This window comes from Boleophthalmus pectinirostris, unplaced genomic scaffold (genome assembly GCF_026225935.1).
Source record: "Boleophthalmus pectinirostris isolate CB_2022bp ecotype Guang Dong unplaced genomic scaffold, ASM2622593v1 HiC_scaffold_5, whole genome shotgun sequence".
In the NCBI taxonomy this organism is placed as follows: Eukaryota; Metazoa; Chordata; class Actinopteri; order Gobiiformes; family Gobiidae; genus Boleophthalmus; species Boleophthalmus pectinirostris.
The window spans coordinates 22,656,029-22,674,587 of record NW_026571404.1 but is presented as its reverse complement, the minus strand read 5'-3'; the positions used below and the strand labels follow the sequence as shown (position 1 = coordinate 22,674,587).

The 18,559-nt window shown below is 38.1% G+C and overlaps 3 protein-coding genes and 1 long non-coding RNA gene across 5 annotated transcripts in view; 3 read left to right on the top strand and 1 right to left on the bottom strand.

The window, feature by feature from the left end:
• The first annotated feature begins 109 nt into the window (after positions 1–109).
• Positions 110–2,354, top strand: dnaaf10 (dynein axonemal assembly factor 10). Its single transcript, XM_020921513.2, has 8 exons — positions 110–406; positions 623–723; positions 812–942; positions 1,019–1,120; positions 1,208–1,323; positions 1,449–1,583; positions 1,769–1,866; positions 1,948–2,354. Exons 1-8 carry the CDS (start codon positions 221–223, stop codon positions 2,153–2,155), a joined length of 1,077 nt encoding a protein of 358 aa, XP_020777172.1. The 5' UTR covers positions 110–220; the 3' UTR covers positions 2,156–2,354.
• Positions 2,355–2,409: 55 nt separating this feature from the next.
• On the bottom strand, positions 2,410–4,006 carry LOC129411622 (uncharacterized). Its single transcript, XM_055162976.1, has 6 exons — positions 3,892–4,006; positions 3,597–3,817; positions 3,352–3,461; positions 3,131–3,279; positions 2,830–3,052; positions 2,410–2,549 (listed from the first exon to the last, which is right to left on the bottom strand). Exons 2-6 carry the CDS (start codon positions 3,776–3,778, stop codon positions 2,410–2,412), a joined length of 804 nt encoding a protein of 267 aa, XP_055018951.1. The 5' UTR covers positions 3,779–3,817; positions 3,892–4,006.
• Positions 4,007–9,904: 5,898 nt separating this feature from the next.
• On the top strand, positions 9,905–11,686 carry c1d (C1D nuclear receptor corepressor). The gene is made up of 5 exons (XM_020921525.2): positions 9,905–10,105; positions 10,185–10,327; positions 10,645–10,711; positions 10,814–10,869; positions 10,945–11,686. The coding sequence occupies exons 2-5, from the start codon at positions 10,190–10,192 to the stop codon at positions 11,149–11,151; spliced, it is 468 nt and encodes a 155-aa protein (XP_020777184.1). The 5' UTR covers positions 9,905–10,105; positions 10,185–10,189; the 3' UTR covers positions 11,152–11,686.
• Positions 11,687–15,191: 3,505 nt separating this feature from the next.
• Positions 15,192–18,559, top strand: part of LOC129411577 (uncharacterized) — a 63,329-nt gene continuing 59,961 nt past the window's right edge. For both annotated transcript variants that reach the window (XR_008633373.1, XR_008633372.1), the window contains exons 1-2: positions 15,192–15,358; positions 18,168–18,217. This is a non-coding gene — a long non-coding RNA (uncharacterized LOC129411577). The remainder of the gene's footprint in view (positions 15,359–18,167; positions 18,218–18,559) is intronic.

The following is an 18,559-nucleotide window of genomic DNA, read 5'->3' as shown; positions in this document are numbered from 1 at the left end:
TATATTTTTTATCATTTGTAAGTATGTTAAATTCTCATCTCAGTTATAATTTGTTTACAGGCATATCTTGGACAGCCATCCTTCAGCAGTTCGACATTTAGACGTCATATGTTTTGGCAGTGGGATTCAGTCGTGAAACGCTATAGATATTTATGGTCAATTTCCTGATCGTTTCTTCGTTCCTTGGCACATTTTGCAGGGATTCCACAACAACTAAAATATGTCATCGCCGCTAGCAAAGCCACAGATAATTGCGCATATACAGAAAAGTTTAAACTACACGGTGTTTGACTCCAAATGGATTCCCTGCAGCGCCAAGTTTGTCTGTTTAGGTAACTTTGCCCGAGGAACAGGTGTTATGCAGATATATGAAGTACAACATGGGGAAGCTCAACTCGTGAAGGAGGTAAGTTGCGTTATATTTGCCCATTTTGCGGTTTTGTTGTGTCTGTACAAATGTTAGAAAATGTAACTTAAGAGGACAAAGGTCTCAACTGGTTTGGGCTCGTTTCCATAGCAACAGGGCACAAAAAAACGTGCTACAGCTCTTGCCAATGTTCTGTAATTTAATTTTTACATATTTCTTCTCTTTGGTTTGGTGCTGTTGGTGAACATTTTATAGGTAGAGAAACCTAAGCCTATAAAATGTGGTACATATGGGGCCACATCACTTCAACAAAGACACATAGCAACGGGAGATTTTGATGGAAATCTCAACATATGGTAGGCAAATCCCCATATTTTATTCTATTCTTATTTTTGTCATTTGTAACATCAGTTTGTTTTGAATGTGTGTGCCTGCTCTCATCAGGAATCTAGAGACCCCTGAAGTAGCAGTTTACTCAGCTAAAGCCCACAAAGAGATAATTAACTGCATTGATGGAGTTGGTGGTTTAGGGATTGGTGATGGAGCACCAGAGATTGTCACTGGAAGCAGAGACGGTAAAAGATAATTTAGTCCTGAAACATGTATATCATACCTAGACTAATTTTATAAAACATATTTTTCGGTTGTCAGGAACTGTTAAGGTATGGGATCCTAGACAAAGAGATACACCTGTTGCCAACATGGAGCCTATCGAAGGAGAGACCAAGCGGGACTGCTGGACTGTTGCATTTGGTTTGTAATTTTGGTTTAAGCTAAAAGTTGACCAATGCAATGGGAATGGTTACTAATAGCCTTCCAACAACTTTTCTCTATATTTAGGGCATGCCTTTAATGACCAGGACCGCTGTGTTTGTGCTGGTTATGATAATGGAGACATCAAACTTTTCGACCTGAGAAACATGTCTCTACGATGGGAGACCAACATTAAGAATGGGGTAAGCTGTTAATGTTCTAAATTGTTTTAATGTCTGATTTCATTTAATTGTGGCTTACTCCTTGGTTCAGTATATCTCTGTTTAACCTGCTCCTGCATTTACCTTATTTAACACCTGATATTTAGGTATGCTGTGTAGAATTTGACAGAAAAGACATTAACATGAACAAGTTGGTGGCCACCTCACTGGAGGGAAAATTCCATGTTTTTGACTTGAGGACACAACACTCTGCCAAGGGCTTTGCCTCTGTTTCTGAAAAGGTAATGGATTTGAGCCAGACAGATGTTTGGCTCACCTTCTTGTACATTATGTTTTTTTTAACCGTTAGTTAAGTAACTCTTGTAACACTGGGACAGATTTGACCTATTTTTGCTCAGTGTTCTTTGTAGCTTTGTACTATATTTTTCAATTTTAGGTAAATTTATTCATTCATTCCTTTTTCTAGGTTCATAAATCAACAATTTGGCAGGTGAAACATTTGCCCCAGAACCGGGACATTTTTATGACAGCTGGAGGAGCAGGAAACTTACACCTTTGGAAGTAGTAAGTAATGTTTATTAAATTACATATAATTCCAAAAGTCAAAGGGAATGCAGGTTGGTTGTATTTTGTGTTTTTCTACAGTGAGTATCCTGCTCAGAGAAGTAAAAAGGACTCTGATGGTGTAGATGTTGGAGTTGCAGGAACAGTTAATCTGCTGCAGAACATTACTCTGTCCACTCAGCCAATTGCCAGCCTCGACTGGAGCCCCGACAAGCAGGGTCTCTGTGTGTGTTCAGGCTTTGACCAGTGTGTCCGAGTCCTTATTGTAACAAAACTCAATGTGGTGTGAACAGACTAGACCATACACAACACACCTTCATAGTGTAATAATAATTTTATTTACACTTGACTATGGTATTTGTGCAGTCTTTTTTCCTTTAAGAAGTTTCTTTTAGTGTTATTGGACTTTGTTTAGTGTAAAATTCAAGCCTTCATATCAGAAATTTTATATGCTTTTTTAAAATAAAGATTTATTAAGTTAAAAACCAGTGTGTTTTGTTTATGTGTGGAAAATGTCTTTTATTTCCTTTCAAATGAGTAGTGTCATAACCAGTATTTAAATCTAAAAAAGTCCTGTAGTTCAGGGTCATCCTCTGGTTTGTCATGCATCTCTGCATAGACACTTCTTAGCAGTTTGTTCATTGATTTTCCATCCAAAATGTCTATGTACTTCTCGATGCAACCTATGGACATAATCACACATTAGACAATTGGCATTGCTCCAACTGCTCTGCTAATAAGAATCTGACAAGAGTAAATGTCACATGTGGTCGAGTGGTCACACATGATCCTTTAATATGTGTGCAATATGTCATGCCCTCTGGCCTGCCTAGCTATAGCACCACTTAAATCTGATACATTGCTATAAAAAGCAAGGCATGCTATAAGGCCTCCTACAAATGTCCACAAACCCACTTTGAATGATCTGGTTTGATAAGGGGCATATTACTAAAGATGACTTACTTAGTCCCATGACTTTTCCATACGCTACAAGGCTTGAGCCAAGCTCTGGATGGTCATATAGCTCCAGCTTCATAAGAATTCGGACAATCTCTCCTGTAATGAATGCATCATCAAAAGTTTGTTCAGCCACTGGCTTCAGAGGATATCTGCAGTACACCTCCACTGCAGCCTGTGGGTCTGAGGGCTCCAGCAGCTGCACAAGCTCAATGTAGGCATCATGCACCTGAGAATGTTTGTCAGTTTAATACACATTTGCCATACACACATTTGAAGACATGATATATACACCCTTACTACCAACCTTTGGTGACATTGAGATGACTTCTTGATAGAGAGTTTTTGCTTGTTCATGCTTATCTGAGCGACATAAGGCACGAGCTAGGCCAATGCGTGGGACGTGAGACTTGGGATTTACTGGACTGGACTCAATGACACTTTCTTTCATTGGCTCTGAAAAGAAGTTTCAACATTTTGCGCAAGCTCATTTTGAGGAGTTGTGTGTGAGCTCTTCTCAGCTCATACCTGTGACTGTGTCAGTAGGTTTGGCTGATACTTCTTGTTTGGACTTGCTTGATGAGTTGATGCGTTTGGTACTGTTGTTGGAGGATTTTGCAGCTACCCTAGGTCTCCCTCTAGAGGGCAAAATGTGTATTACAATGCAACAGAGTATTATGGTGTATTTTTCAACTTAATACATTTTAATATAAAATATGTTGACATCATTGCAGTAAATGCACATGGGTTATTGTTGAGGTCTGTTGACTCACCTGGCAGCAGGGGGTTTGATGGCAGGAGCAGTCCTTTCTGTCCTTCCAGGGGTCACAGGGGCAGGAGCTTTAGAGGCTGAGCCTTTTCTTGGCTGTGCTCTACCTTGGCTCCTTTTTGTAGCAGCTCCTGTATTAGCGGACCCCTTCACTGCCTGTGGCTGAGTGGGTGCTCTCTTAGGCATATTCTGTTGTTCACGTTTCTGTCTGTCTTGCCACCACTTCTGTTCTGACAAAGAAAATGCCTTTCAGTTTAAATTATAAACCTGTATACCGCAGAATGATGAAGAATATTTACTGCTTAGTTCCTCTGGTGGCTCCCCTTTCTGAGGTTTGCCTTCCATATTAATGCTTGCCTGAAAGCTCAGACAGGCATCAGCTAAGACATCATGTGATGTAGTTAGCTTTGGGTTACTGTCATATTGAGCCAGCTGGGTCAGACCAAGTTGACACAGAGCATAGCTATCCCATGGTGTGGTGACCACCCATAACTGGCATGCCTGTCCACAAAATCAATATGGCTTTGAACAAGGAGGAATTATGTATTATTGTACTGAAACCATAAATTGCATCCTCACATTCTCCTGCATGTCCAGTAGCTCCTTGCAGGGGGTGATGGAGGTCAGACGGATGTTAGCGATTATAGCCTGGCACCGTTTTGCCACTAAAGACTTGAGTTCAGCTCCAGCCTTGGCCTTGGCCTTGTGAATGAGATGCTGCAGAAGAGCAGAGTGAGCATCCAGCAGCACCCACTCCAGCTGACTGCTCGCCTCACCACGAATCACACACTGACTCACACTCTGGGCAGCCAGCGCTGCAACACTGTGAAGACAGCACAGCACAAAACTGTTCTAATATCACATGGAGCAGTTCTGATGAGTGAGATTTCTACTTTGGCTTTTCGGCAAATATTTGAATATCAAAACCTTGAGAATAGATACAGCAGAAGACTGATTGAAACATACATGTGATAGACCTGTTCGGAGCTTATAGCCTTGTCCTGCAGCGTGTTGCTTTGCTGTAGTTGACCCAAAGTGAGAAGACCTCGGAGGAACTGTGTACTGATGCTAGACAGAGGGTCTGATGGGAACTGTTCTTTCCAGCTGAAAAATTCAGAAGCAGAGCAATATGGAATGGAATTATTCTTGAAGTTATGATATACCGATATACTGCACCGTGACCTTTTAATTCGTGTCCAGAGATTTAGACTGGTTAATGTTCATTGTTTTACACAGATGTACTTATATTTATCTGTGTACATAATTTAATTCTGGGTATAGATGTAAAGTATGATGCCAGGATGTAATGTCTAAATGATCTGTGAGTAAAATTAAGTAAAACATTTTTGCTACTGGTCAATCACTCACCAAAGCACATACAAAAGAACTTTGCGGCACATTACTGATGCAGTCATGCCCTCTCATTCTCTAAAAGCATCATCCACCCCCAATGCACACTCACCTCTCTCTGCAGCGCTGACCGATAAAGTGCTCTAGACCTTGTTGTAGGAACAGAGCAGCATCCTTTTCAGTGTCCTCTGAGGTTTTCTTTTCCTCCTGCAGTAATGCCAGGCCAGTGAAAAATCTGAGACAATAAGATTAGTATAATTGTAAATCATATATTGTCAATAATTTGCTATTTTATTATGTTATAATGTTTTACAATGAATGGTAAAAGACCTTAGTCCAGCATGTAGTGGTCGAAGAGCCAAGCCGGTCTGCAGATGTTGTAGAGCTTCACTGTGTTTGCCCTGTAGTAACAGTAACCTCCCGACATGTAAGTTATACTCCCAGCAGTCTGGACTCAGGGACCAGGCATCCAGGTACTTCATCAAGGCCTGGTTCAACTTGTTTCCCTCATCTCGCAGGGCTACACTGTTGTCCTGTCACAACAAGGAATGAGAAAGTTTAAGCAGTTTGTGTGGTCATATTTCTCATCATGTTATGTTATATCTTCTTTTCATTTGAAGTCATTTCTAATCACATTTGAAGTCATTTCTAATCACACTCAGGAATTCTGAGCTCTGATGAAATGAATAAACAAGCGAATGTGACTTGCTCTAAATTATATTTGTTATATCTGGGTTATAGAGCTCCTAGAGCAGCTGTGGTGTATTCTTGATCAAAACTGGTCAAATGATAAATTCTTTACAAATAACTATAAGTACAGTGTTCATATGCTATTGCATCCTGCAATCGCTAAACTACACACATTTGAGATTCAAAGAATTACCTTGCCAGTCTTCTTTGACAGCCATAAGTACAATGTCTGAACATAGTCTGCCTTGCTGGACTGGCCCTGTTCTCTCAGTGACTGGTATTCCTTATCCAAAGCCTGCAGCTGGTTTTCCACTGTTGGACTACATGGGAACCCATGGAGCTTACAAACTGCTAAGATATCATCCTGTCGTGATGTTGACTTAGCATCACTTAAGTCAATGTTATCTTTGTCAATCTGTAAATGGGAAAAATATTGTATGAGGTACTATACACTTACTGCTTAGTCTTTCAAAAAAAACTTTCTATGTGTGTTAATTGTTAACATACAGATCTAGAATACCTTCTTTTGTAGGCCATACATTTCCGTGGCATAATATGTCTTCTCCAGAACCATCCCCAGTAGAAAGTGGAGTCTAGATTCTTTAGAGCTGTGTCTTATGGCTGATGCATAGTGAACTGCAGCCTGTTCAAGGTTATACAGTGGAGATGTGCCCTCCTGGTAGTGTACCATGTCACCTGGAAATATCTTGCAAAATCAGTCAGACTGTTGGGGACTGCAGTAGCAGAGTGGTTAGTTAGCACGTCTTTCCGTCAATAAAAAGTGATCTGGCCATTACATCTCTTTCTATCCACATAGATAAGGAGTCATTAGTTATTTGGACAATATGAAATAGTGGTTTACAAAAATTATTCAACACTTAATCATATTCATTCAGGCCTAGCCAATGCAATACCAAAGCCTTGTGCATATATATATATATATATATATATATATATATATATATATATATATATATATAAAACAGTGCAGAGCCGTGGTAGTGGACATCGCAATACCAAGTGATGGTAATATCAGGAAAAAGGAACACGAGAAACTAGAGAAATACCAGAGGCTCAAGGAGGAGCTGGAGAGAGCCTGGAAAGTAAAGGCATCAGTGGTGCCTGTGGTGATTGGAGCACTCGGGGCTGTAGAAAAGTGCAGTACTGAGGACAGCAAAGATACTGCGCAGAACTCTCAAGGTCCCAGGCCTCTGGTAGAGGACCCGAGCTGAATGAGGGTGAGAGAGACCTACCACCGTGGAAGGTGAGAAACACACATAAGTTTGTTGTTACTTCTCAGCTAACTTCCAGTGACTTTCATTCAATCCTCCAGATCAGTGTCTGGTTTCTCATCTTCAAACAATTAGCTCAGCTAAAGTAGTGGGGAGACACTGACCAGTAACCCGAGCCCCTGTCACAGGACGTCACATTCAAAGACACACTATCTGACACGGTTTCATGTATTTTTAAGTGCACCACAAAGGTAAACTAAGGTTAAGAACGACAATGCTATTTATAGAAAAAAAACTCCTACCTGTTTATCAATTTACCTGGTTTGGGGAGGTGTTCACTATAAACTTTGAGGTGATCTTGAGCAAAAGTACAGAGCTTTTCTATATTACTTTCTGCAGCAGCTGCTAGGTACAGTTTCTTCTCCCAGTTTCGAACCTAAACAGCATATAAACAATATAAGAGATGCTGATAATGACAGAAATGTAATTCATGATATATCTGTGTGTATTACCTCTACACTGTGCTTCGTTTCAATTGAGAGGGAACTGGTCTTTTCAAAGTGTTCCTTGTACCATTTTGTCTCTGTGACATCCTAAAACATACAGAATAAAACTACTACTTAATTTGACAAGTTTATCACCAACCATTTCAATGAAGAGATAAAAAAAATAATAATAATAATTTTTTTTTTTTTTTTTTACAAAAAACTTTTACGGTGAATTTGTCTTAGGTTCAAGTCTGTTTTTTTGTGTATCATGCTAAAAATATATACAGAAAAATTTAAATTTTTTCATCCCTGCATTTACTGTCTAAAGTGTAGCCTTTTGTCTTTCTTGAAATGCAATGCAACATTGTAAATAAAGGATGAGAAAAGCCGATTCCAAAGCACCGATTCAGACAATGACTGTCACTGACCTTTGTACTGAACTCCCCTGTTGATTTGTGAGGACAGTGCAGCAAATGTGACCCGAGCTCTGATAGTTTGACCTCACTATCACAACCTTAAAGAAAGAGTAGAAAAATTCATTGTATTTACAGGACCATGATTTTGAATCTCTCTCTCTCATCTCTTGTACATGCACAATGAACTTTTTTATTTTTTGGTAGTATTATAATTTATTCAAATGTGGGCTATCTGCTTGTATGTTGCTGAACATGTTTCATTGTTTAATTTTCTAACGTTCAGTTGGTTAAATAAGCAAATAATAAGTGAAATAAATAAATAAATAAGCAAAAAACTGAAATTAATTGTATTCTTGTAGTTTTTGATCTATAGTGTCCAAGTAATTTCCACTGTGGATCAAAGTTAGTGTAAGTAACTAACACTGTGTTACCTGATAGCCCAGTTTGAAGTAATCAGTACTGGTTTGATAGTTAAGTCAGAATACACATGTGAAACTGAGCCTGAGCTAGTTTTGTTGGAGTTCCATGAAGCGAAGACCTACACTGATACTTGGTAAGTGATATCAAATGCAGGTTAAAGATCCAAAGGCAAACAAAAGCCAGGGCTCAGACATTCACCTCTATAAGTAAACAAACATTTGACAGGAGCAGCAGACATCTTTTGGTCCAGACTCATTTCAATAACCTTCCATGCATCTCGTAATGGACTGTTATTTAGTGGGTCAACTTTGGATCTTCGAGCCAGCATCTCTATATATGGCCTTGAAAATATGTGCTTAGGGTTGCTGCAAAGAAGCAAAACTCAAAATTATTATTTTATTATTATGTTATGACTATGAGGAATACAGACATTTGATTACTGAGACCCCACCTTCCACTGATGGAAACAGGTCTATAAAAAGCATTGAGAGAAACTGGACATTCATAGTCAAATTGATTTTTGGGATCACTGAAGGTAACAGCTAGTGGAATTAGCTCTCTGGTGACCACCACAGTATACACCTGCAAAAATGTCAGACATTGTTATAATAATATTATATCATTAGTCTATTTAGTGTGAAACATAGCAAAAATACCTGTGAATGGGTGCCATCTGCTGAGCAAACTAAAATGTCCAGCAAAGTGTCTCCATAATTGAGTAGAAAAAGCTGATTATTGCCTACTGTGTTCACTTTAACTTGAATGTGTTTGTCTGGTACACTGGGAAGCAGTGCCACTGAATTGACATGAAATGGGACAGTACCTGGAAGATATAGGAATATTTTAGCTTTAACTGTATAATTGTAATAGATAATTGTTGCATTTTACATCCTACTTTGAAAATTTTTAAATACACAGTCCAAAAATTGCTACTTACTGTTGTATTCAAATGTTTTGGGGTTGAATTTAGGATACAGAGGAAATTCTCCCTCCAAGGCAAGCTCACTCAGTTCTGCAATCTTAGCAGAGAGCTTAGTGATTTCCACATAATATTTCTTGAGAGTACCATCCTCTGCTGCCACTTCAATTTCTACTTTGTTCAAGCCATCACTGAGTTCAATCACCCGAGATTCGTCTCCAAAGCGCTGAAATATAAGTTAAGGTGTTTCAGTCAAATATACAGTCAAATTGTTAACGTGTTGGCTAAATATACTCACGATTCTGTAAGAGGCTCCACAATCGCTAGTGGCCACGTCTAGAATGACTTTGTTGACGCCGCTTTCCACTGTGACTTTGTAGGTGGTGATATTTGGTGAGAAGTCCGGCCGCAGTTTCCCCTCAGATACAGACAGCTTTTCTAAATCACAGTTGTCCATTTTTAAAGATTAGCAACTGTGGCGACCGCGGCGATGAGTAAAACCCGTATGTGTGTAACATGCAACTAAACTTGAACTGACTAGGATCATATTAGTACCTCTCGGGCTATCACCACGTTACCATGACAACCTGCACATAGCTGCATTGTATCCTTAAAATAATAACATAAGTGCATCCATTTACTAATATGTAAAAAAAAAATATATATATATCTGATTTGTATTTATTTTAATCTCAACACATATGTTAAATATGTTGTAATGTAAACTTGTAATATTTGATTCAGGGGGTGTTGTTTTTCATCCAGACGACAGATGGCAGCAGAGTAACGGGATCTTTTCTTATCTAAAAAGGATCATTTCCGGTTTATTACTGCAACGTGCTATGTTGCTAGATTATTTATTTTAAAACGAAATCTTGGATGGTCCCGTACTTTTGGCTCCTAATGCACTTATTTAGGTTGTTTATAACGCCACTATTGTGATTGTTTTCAAGGTTATTGTCTGCTAAGCCAAACTTTTGCGGCACGACGAATAGCAGGTAGGTTTGGTATTTTTTATTTTGCCTCAATAGCAAGAGTTTTACGATTAAATAATTGCTGTTTTGTCACCGTATATAGAGAGGATGGCAGGGGAAGCCATAAACGAAGACTATCCTCATGAAATCGACGAACAGCTCACTGGCTTTGACACCGCTGTTTCAAGTGTTAAAAGCATGTTGGACACTTTAATTTCAATGCCCAGAAATGATTTGCTGCAAAAGGTGAGTTGTTTCAAAATTACCATGGAAATTATGTACAGGCTAGCATACTCCTAGCAACAGAGTTCATCTTGTGTTAACTATATGAATTGTCATCTTACACGTTCAGCTGTTGCGTGTTCAAGCATCCATGTAACCGATGTAATCCATGTTATAAATGCAATGATATCCTCCAAAGAAATTATTCAAAAATAAAAGCTTTTGTCTAAACTCAGTCCAGATGTGAGAGATGTTTTTTTTTTTTTTTTGTAAAGAATCTAAATTGCTTTTAAAATGTTCCTTTTTCAGTAATATTTGGACACTTTGTGTTACATTTTTAGCTGGATCCATTGGAGCAGGCAAAACTTGATCTGATGTCTGTCTACACATTGAATTCTTTGTTTTGGAGTAAGTTTAAACTTTAACCTCAAGACATGTTTTACAATTTATTTACTATTCCAATACTGAATAAGGTACACGTGTTGTTAACTTTTGTTTGACTATTTATAGTGTACTTGGTGACACAAGGCATAAATCCAAGAGAGCATGGCATCAAACAGGAACTGGTATGTGTTTTAGAATGAAGCTGTCTTTTTTTAACATTTGTCTTTTGTTTTGCTAAAATATTGTTTATTTTCCAGGAGAGAATAAGGACATATATGAACAAAGTGAAAGAGATTACAGATAAAAAGAAAGCTGCTCGTTTGGATAAAGGTGCTGCATCTCGCTTTCTGAGGAACGCGCTATATGATCCAGAGGAGAAGAATTCAGCAAAGAAATTGGCATCCAAGAAAGCAGCAGAGACGTCATCAGACACACCACAAAGGAAGAGGTCGAAGCTGAGCTGAGGACAGACAGGGTGTGGTTTTGGACATGTTCTAAGCATATTTGAGCCTTCCTATGTCCAGTTTCAAGTTGAGATGGAAGAGAGCCTTTAAATGAAGAGAAGATGATTTTAGTAGAAAAAAAGTCATCTGTGTTTTTGTATTTTGACAACTTTTACATAAACAATATGCTTTATTCCAAAATTTTGTTTTTACATATTGATCCAAACAATATGTGATGTTAATGTCTGTAAAAGTTAAAGAAACCTCTTAAACTGAGCATTTTTTTAATTAGCCTTTTTTTTTTTTTTTTTAACAAGCTTTAAAAGTTAACGTCAGTTTTTGTATAGAATCTCCTACTACTTCCCTTTGGCAATTGCCTTTAGACAGCTCTGATCTTAATCTTAATGCACTGCAAGTCCCAACATCCCTCTAATCAAGCTCAGGAAACACTGAGGCATTGAGTTAGTTGGAGAAATGTCTCTTTCATTCTTTTCATCATCCTTTTCTTATCCTCCCGGCAGCAACAGCGTCCAAAAATTATATTTGTTTAGCCAAACTGCCCTGCTCCATCCTTTTACTTTTTCCATTGGGTTGTTGTTCCTGTCTGTTCAAAGATGTGTGTCAAACTTAAGCCTGATGAACAACCCTAGCTGCATATTGGAAAAATATGGATTTTCCACAATTCTCCTCTCTTTGGTATGTTTGCCTCTGCATGCCCTTTTCACCACATATGCTTGGTATAAAGATTTGGGTCACCACAAAAGCAAATTTGAACAAACAAACTCAAAAGTTGAAGTGGGGAGTGCTAACAAGTTAGAAATGTTGGTTTGTCCTGTGGCTGTTTATTTATTTAGTTTTGTGCTGTGCAATAAGAGCCAGTGTGGAGGAAGTTTATATTACATGAAGTGAAATGCATCAGACCAAGTGACCTCATCAAGCCAGATGAAGCTAGGAGAACGGCCTCTTTTCTGCTGTAGAGAACTGAAAGCCATCAAAAATAGAGACCAATGTAAGTGATTTATAAATGCAAACAGTAACAGGGATTATGAAAAGCAAACAACTGGATATTTCCTCATTTGTTTTGCCTTTTCCTCTTATTCGACTGTACAATGTAAAAAAAAGAGTTGCCTATTACAGAGAATATTCATCCTATTTACTGTTGTGAGCCTAAGTCTGATTTGACAATTTGTTCAGGACAAACTGACATGATAATAAGTCGACCTTCATTAAAAACTATTCATTCTCACATATCAAAAATTCCACACAGCCATTTGTGTCACTTGTCATTCACCTTGGCTCGTAAAAACTTTTTATTTAGCATTCACGTATTAGCTGTGATACTGATGACTTCATTGCCAGTCAAATTTTAGCAAATGTATAGCTGTATGGATGAGGAGAGTTACAGTTTAGGAATATGAACCTTAGTCATTATAATAATAGTGCATAATTATTATATTTACAGTGAATAAATATGTTAGTAGTAGTAGTTTAAAAAACAGCATTGTGGGGTTACATGTTTATTTGTTTATTTATATGGATTCCATTAGCTGAAAGCAGTATCATCAGCTAGTCTTCCTGACCTAGTTCTTTAATTTAACTATAGCAGCAAATTTTCTGTGAAATTTCTAGTTTTATTCATATTTTCCACCATAGCATAGGTTGAACGAGAATAAACTGTATGTTATAGTGTCACATATGAAATATGCAGAATGTTTTGATGCATCAGCTTCTTGTTGACCCCTGCTCTGGTCTGTTCCTCTGTCCCTGTTTTTACCCGGACACAACAGCACATCTGGACATGAGGCAACACTGAGATTTTTCCCTTGCTGACCGTGGCCTCTTAAGCCCCAGAAAAAGAGGAGGAAGAAGGAGAAAAAGTCACCTCATCAAAGTAACTGCTTAACCATTTGTGGAGATGGTCCAGCTGCAGTGTGTAGTGAGTATAGTACAGAGACACAGAGTAAACAGATTGGCATGTGCACATAGGCTGACTGGGAGTGGACTGGAGGTGTGTAATGGATTAGATCCCCCTCATAACTCCTGGGATGCCGTTGTCTTCAGGGTTCTTAGGGAGACGAATGAAACCGCAGCTGTTTGGACATAAATTTTCGGAGGAATGCCTTAAGTCGAGCCTTTGGCATTAAAAAAAAGCTTGACTGTAGATCCCTCTCCAGATGACAAATGATCACCCAGAGGACCTGTCCATATGTGTGTCCCATATGTTAGTGAGTTTGTGAAAATCATTCTCTGTATTGTAGGCCTAAATAGTATGAATTTGTACAGTCATCTATAATAGAATCAGAATAGATTGATGGTTTTTCATAGTAAGTACTATCTTAGAAAATATGTGGCCTCCTGAGTACCACCAGATCTAAAACTAGTGTAAAATAAGACTATTTGAGTTATTGATTAGGCAGAACCAGGTTTAAAATACAACTGCATAATTGTGATAGTAGTTCTGAACCAAGACTGAGCAAAAACGTGGCTTAAATTGATGCAGCATACATTTAAATAGTCAAGCTATCTTCATTCTTTTATTTAACTGATTGATTGTCAATAAATTATGAAATATGTAAAATACAAAATCTGTTGTCATGAGGGGTGGCTACTTAATTTTAATCTACTTAAATTGTACCCTTGATGTCCCTTACTCTGTCTTTAATTAGGCTAAAGAGTACCTTTGTGACCTCTAATATTTTTGCTCAGTAAAATATATGGAATAGTGTACAAGCAAAACCTCAACAGCTGTAGATAAAGTACAAGGGAGGAGAGCAGCTGGATAGGCCTCGTAAAAAGGTCAGAATCCCACTTCCCCGTCACACAGTAGCTAAAGTAGGAGTCATGTTATCACACCACGATTTTAACAAGAATGTTGGGCTTAGAGGAGGTTGCATATGGTTACTGCATCTATTTAAGTCATAACACTCATGAACTGACTTTTACAAGCATTTTTGGCATTTGTTGCTGTAAGAAAGACGAGATGCCAAAACCCTGCATTAAAAAAAAAGAAAAAAAGGCTAACTAGAAGCCATGTGAGATGATGAAGATATGCCTTTTTTCTGAGCGACGAAAACAATCCCACTCAGAACAACAATATTATTTGTACTTCAATAATTAGACAAACAACTCAAAGCATTTTCCTCTGCTACACCACCCAACTGCCTGTCCACCTAGTTTCCTCTGCTATAAAAGGAGGGTTTATGGCACATCAATAAGGCCTCATCCCCCTTTCCTGAGTGTGAGAGACTGACAGGGTTTACAGGCGGCGAGGGGCGGCCTGCTGCTGCCTCTGATGTGGGCGGTAGAATAAGGGTGCAGTGGGGTACAGTAAAGTGATGAAGAGCCGCTGCTTTTACGATGATGTGAATGATGTGGACTGGAAGAGTAAAGGAGCTGGAGCGGGGTCTATATAACTATAACTATATGGTGAACAGCAGGGCTTCTGGATTTGTCACTATGCGTTATTGGTATTTGCTAGATAGTTACGTTACCAGAGAGATGACTCAGCCTACCCTAAATATCAACATGGAATAGTAGATTATGTGAAACTTTTTTTTGTAAAATACTTAGATGTGTATGGCACAAAGCCCCTTGTTTTAGCCTGTTTGATTTTCTATATTAGGCAAGGCAAGTTTATTTGTATAGCACAATTCATACACAAAGTAATTCCAAGTGTTTTACAGTATAAGAAATGCATAAAAATAATAATAAAAAGAAATCAAAAGAAAACAAAACATAATCATCATAAAATTAAAAAGAGAGAGAGAGAGGCATTAAAAGAGAGAGAAGAAGAGTGCAGAATGTAAAATGAAAACCTTTCAGTCATATGTATAGCTAAACAGAACTGTTTTGAGCCTGGATTTTAGCAGAGGCCTGTCTCACATGTTCAGGAAGACTGTTACAGGTTTTAGCTGCATGAATCTGACTCCCCGTGTTAAGTCGTGACTCTCTGACTTCTATTTAGACCTAGAATCATACTTTTATTAAATGACTTAACATTTCATATTCATATTCCCAATTAGTAACATGTACACAAACATATGGAGTAGAATTATTGTGCTACAGCTACACCAAGCAGCCACTGGGGGGCAGTCCAACACAGCAGTACAGCCGCGTCAGGTTTGTGCCATTGGGCTGTGTGCGCACATGGTTTGAGTGGCACGCTGAGGTTTGCCTTTCCGCCGACCACAAAAGCAGATTGGAGAGAAGATTAGTCCTCGCTTGGCCGGTAATCTCCCTTATCACACAAAAAAACGACAACAACACGCAGACTTTAATGACAGGAGTAATTGTAGTAGAAGTCAAACGTTAGGCTGCGGTGGCATGATGAATGACAAACAAAATATGGGGTGCTGTGTCGAAACTTTCGCTATTTTAACTCATTTGTCAGCGAGGTTAGACTTTAAGGGAGTTATTTTTTTGTATGAAGTATTATACAGACTGGAAAATAAACTACTGACTATAACTTAATTAGGGTAATGGAAAAAGCAATAATTCTATAATATTTGTATATTATTTTATCTTAACCTTTTAGTTTTTTATTATCATATTTTTTTCCTTCACACCGTAGATGGGTCTAAACTTAATTAATAAAATGCAGGCTAAAGCTTGTTTTTTTGTTTTGTTTTGTTGTAAATCTTAGTTGAATTCTTGGGATTTTTGTAGTAGTAGTATTTTCTAGAAGTGTAGGCCCAGTTTATTTTTGTCTCCTACAGAATTTCAGTAGCCCATATCCATGTGTTCTCTGTTTGTAAGTATCTAAGAATATGATCTATAATAATACTATTACATAAAGAGTTAATGGCAGCAGCACGAGTTGAACACAATAGCCCCATTCATAAGGCATGGAGGATATCATCCTCAGCCCTCTATTCATAACAGTAAATCAGCATAAAAGGCTCAATCACTCCATATCCAAATGTAAATGACAGCTGATGCTACACTTAAAATTAATCTTGTGTTGCACTAACCACATGTATCAACAAACGCTGCAAGCTGCAGGCACAATGGGCTCATCATGAGCTAATACACTGCCACTGCATGCTTGGATTAATATCCATTGGCTGTTTACTTTGTGTGTGTTTGGCTTTTGTGTGTTTTATACTGTGTGACTTTGGAAAGAGCCCAGACTTGTACTCATAGGTTACTTCAAATATAATAAAAATATAGAAGTTGAATCAAATATGGGAAATGTACAATATTGTTTTGTAGTTTGCATGCTGTCCTTAGTGATCATAACATGGTTAATATTGACTTATTTTTCCCAAACAAATTCATAACAATTTGTACTGTCCCATATAAATCAAAGAGGTGTACTATGTCAACAATTCTTTTCACTTGTCTCTGTGTTAATGAATGTTGTAGAGATTACGTATGGCTTCATTGTCAGACAGCTGCAGTCTAGACCGTCATGTCACTTTATCACTTCAGGCCTAAAACAAGCAGGATAGGCCGATATGAGCTCTGATCTGATAAGAGAGGTGGTAAGAGGATACACTGATGAGTTACTGCAAACAGCCATGAAAAGGCATATCTAGTGTCCAAAATGGCAAGCTTTAGCTTAGGAGTACATCTACTCTGTGTAAAATGTGAGAGTAATAAGTTTTCATGTAGAATAGTCTAACAATGATAAATAATCATTGTAAGTGCACTGATAATAATAAATAGTCAAGAAAAGTGCCCTGGTTTCTTCATCTGTCTTTGCCTGCAAAAGCAACAATTTGCAATTTTTCTGCCTAATGTTTACAAGTTATTTTTAAACCCCAAACTACCCTGCCTTCCCACACCCTGTGAGGCTCTATGCCTATGATCTATCACTAAGGAAAGCAAGTACATTGGTATAACTGTAAGCAAGTAGTAGTAATAACATAAACAATAAAATCGCATCAAAACCTTTATTCTGCTAAAACATATTAGCGTGGCCATACCTTGTGAATACCCTGATGTTGGAAGCTAAGCAGAGTTGTTTCAGTTTAGTATGAGAAACTGCATTGAATACCAGGTGTACAATGTGGCAGCACTGGCTCTAGTGCAAAACTGTTGTTGTGTCCTTAGGCATTACACTTCATCTATCTTGGCTGTAATTAAGTTATGGTGGTCAGAGGTGCTGATTGTCAGTTTGTCCCATGGCAGCTGTGGCAACAGTACAGGCTTACCACCACTGTCTATGGCATTAATACATAAAATAAAAGTAAGAGTAATGATTAATATTATGAATATGACAGTGTACAGATGGCTTCTTGAGTCTTATCAAAGAGATACCAAAACTCACATTATGTTTGTTAAGATCAGTGCACTTATTTTTATAGCTCATGTATTTCTGGGTGATTGAATGCATTTGACTGGTGTGAGCTCTGTGAGAAAGTTTCCAAAGCAGCCGTGTAGGAAATGCCAGGCGTAATGTGAGGGGCCTGCTCTATCCTATTATGGTAAATCGAAGCCGAATGTGTCATTAGCTAATAGAAGGCTAGTTACTCCTCCTTTCATAAATAGCAGACAGAGGACAGCCCTGTGTCCTGACCGGGCGCAAGGGGCTTCACAGAGACCTATTATACTTCAGTGTCGGGCAAACAGCGGCTCACAAAAATGATGGCCTCCAAAGTTTAAAGCAACATCGTTTATCACTCTGCCAGCCTCCACAGGTGTGACCCCATTCCCACAGACGCACTGACAGCACGCGCATGGGCACAGGAGACACACACACTACATCACATAGTGTTGTCACTATTTTAACATTTCAAACTACTTCAACACAGTTTGATCCCACAATAATAATAAAAACACACCTTTTTAGACAGTAGAATATGTGTGTTCAAACTCCAAATAATTGCAGTTTCTTTATATTACCATGCTATCTTAGCTTTTCAAATCAATATAGTTCCAGCAATACTAATGTAAAAGTTTTCCTGTTTCATTGCCAGATTGTTAAAAAGATTTATGTTTGTATGTATGTATTCACTGTTCATACACTCTATGTAATGTATTTGGTCTATATTTCTGTCAACACTTAATTTTGTTATTTTTCTTTTATTTCACAGAGGCTGAAAAGAAATGAGAGAGACTCCCACAATAAACTCTAGCTGCTCCGGTAAGTCAAATAGGCTATACTATTCAAGATACAAATTTACACTTGAGATACACATTTAGTCATAAAGTTCACATGGCATTCCATAGATTTTCCTATAATGCTGAAATGTAATAATATATGTTTTATTATTAATAATATTTAATCATATATTGATGATGCTTACTTTTTTGGATAAGTAGTATTGGTATCAAGTGTCCCTTCTGTTTCCCACCCTGATATCCATGCAGAGTAACCCAGGCATAACAGCAGCACAAAGCTCCACTGTTGTAGACATTATAAGCTGAGATTGTGTTGTTATCAATGGACTTTAATTAACAGGGGTTATGTGAACAGATCGCCTTG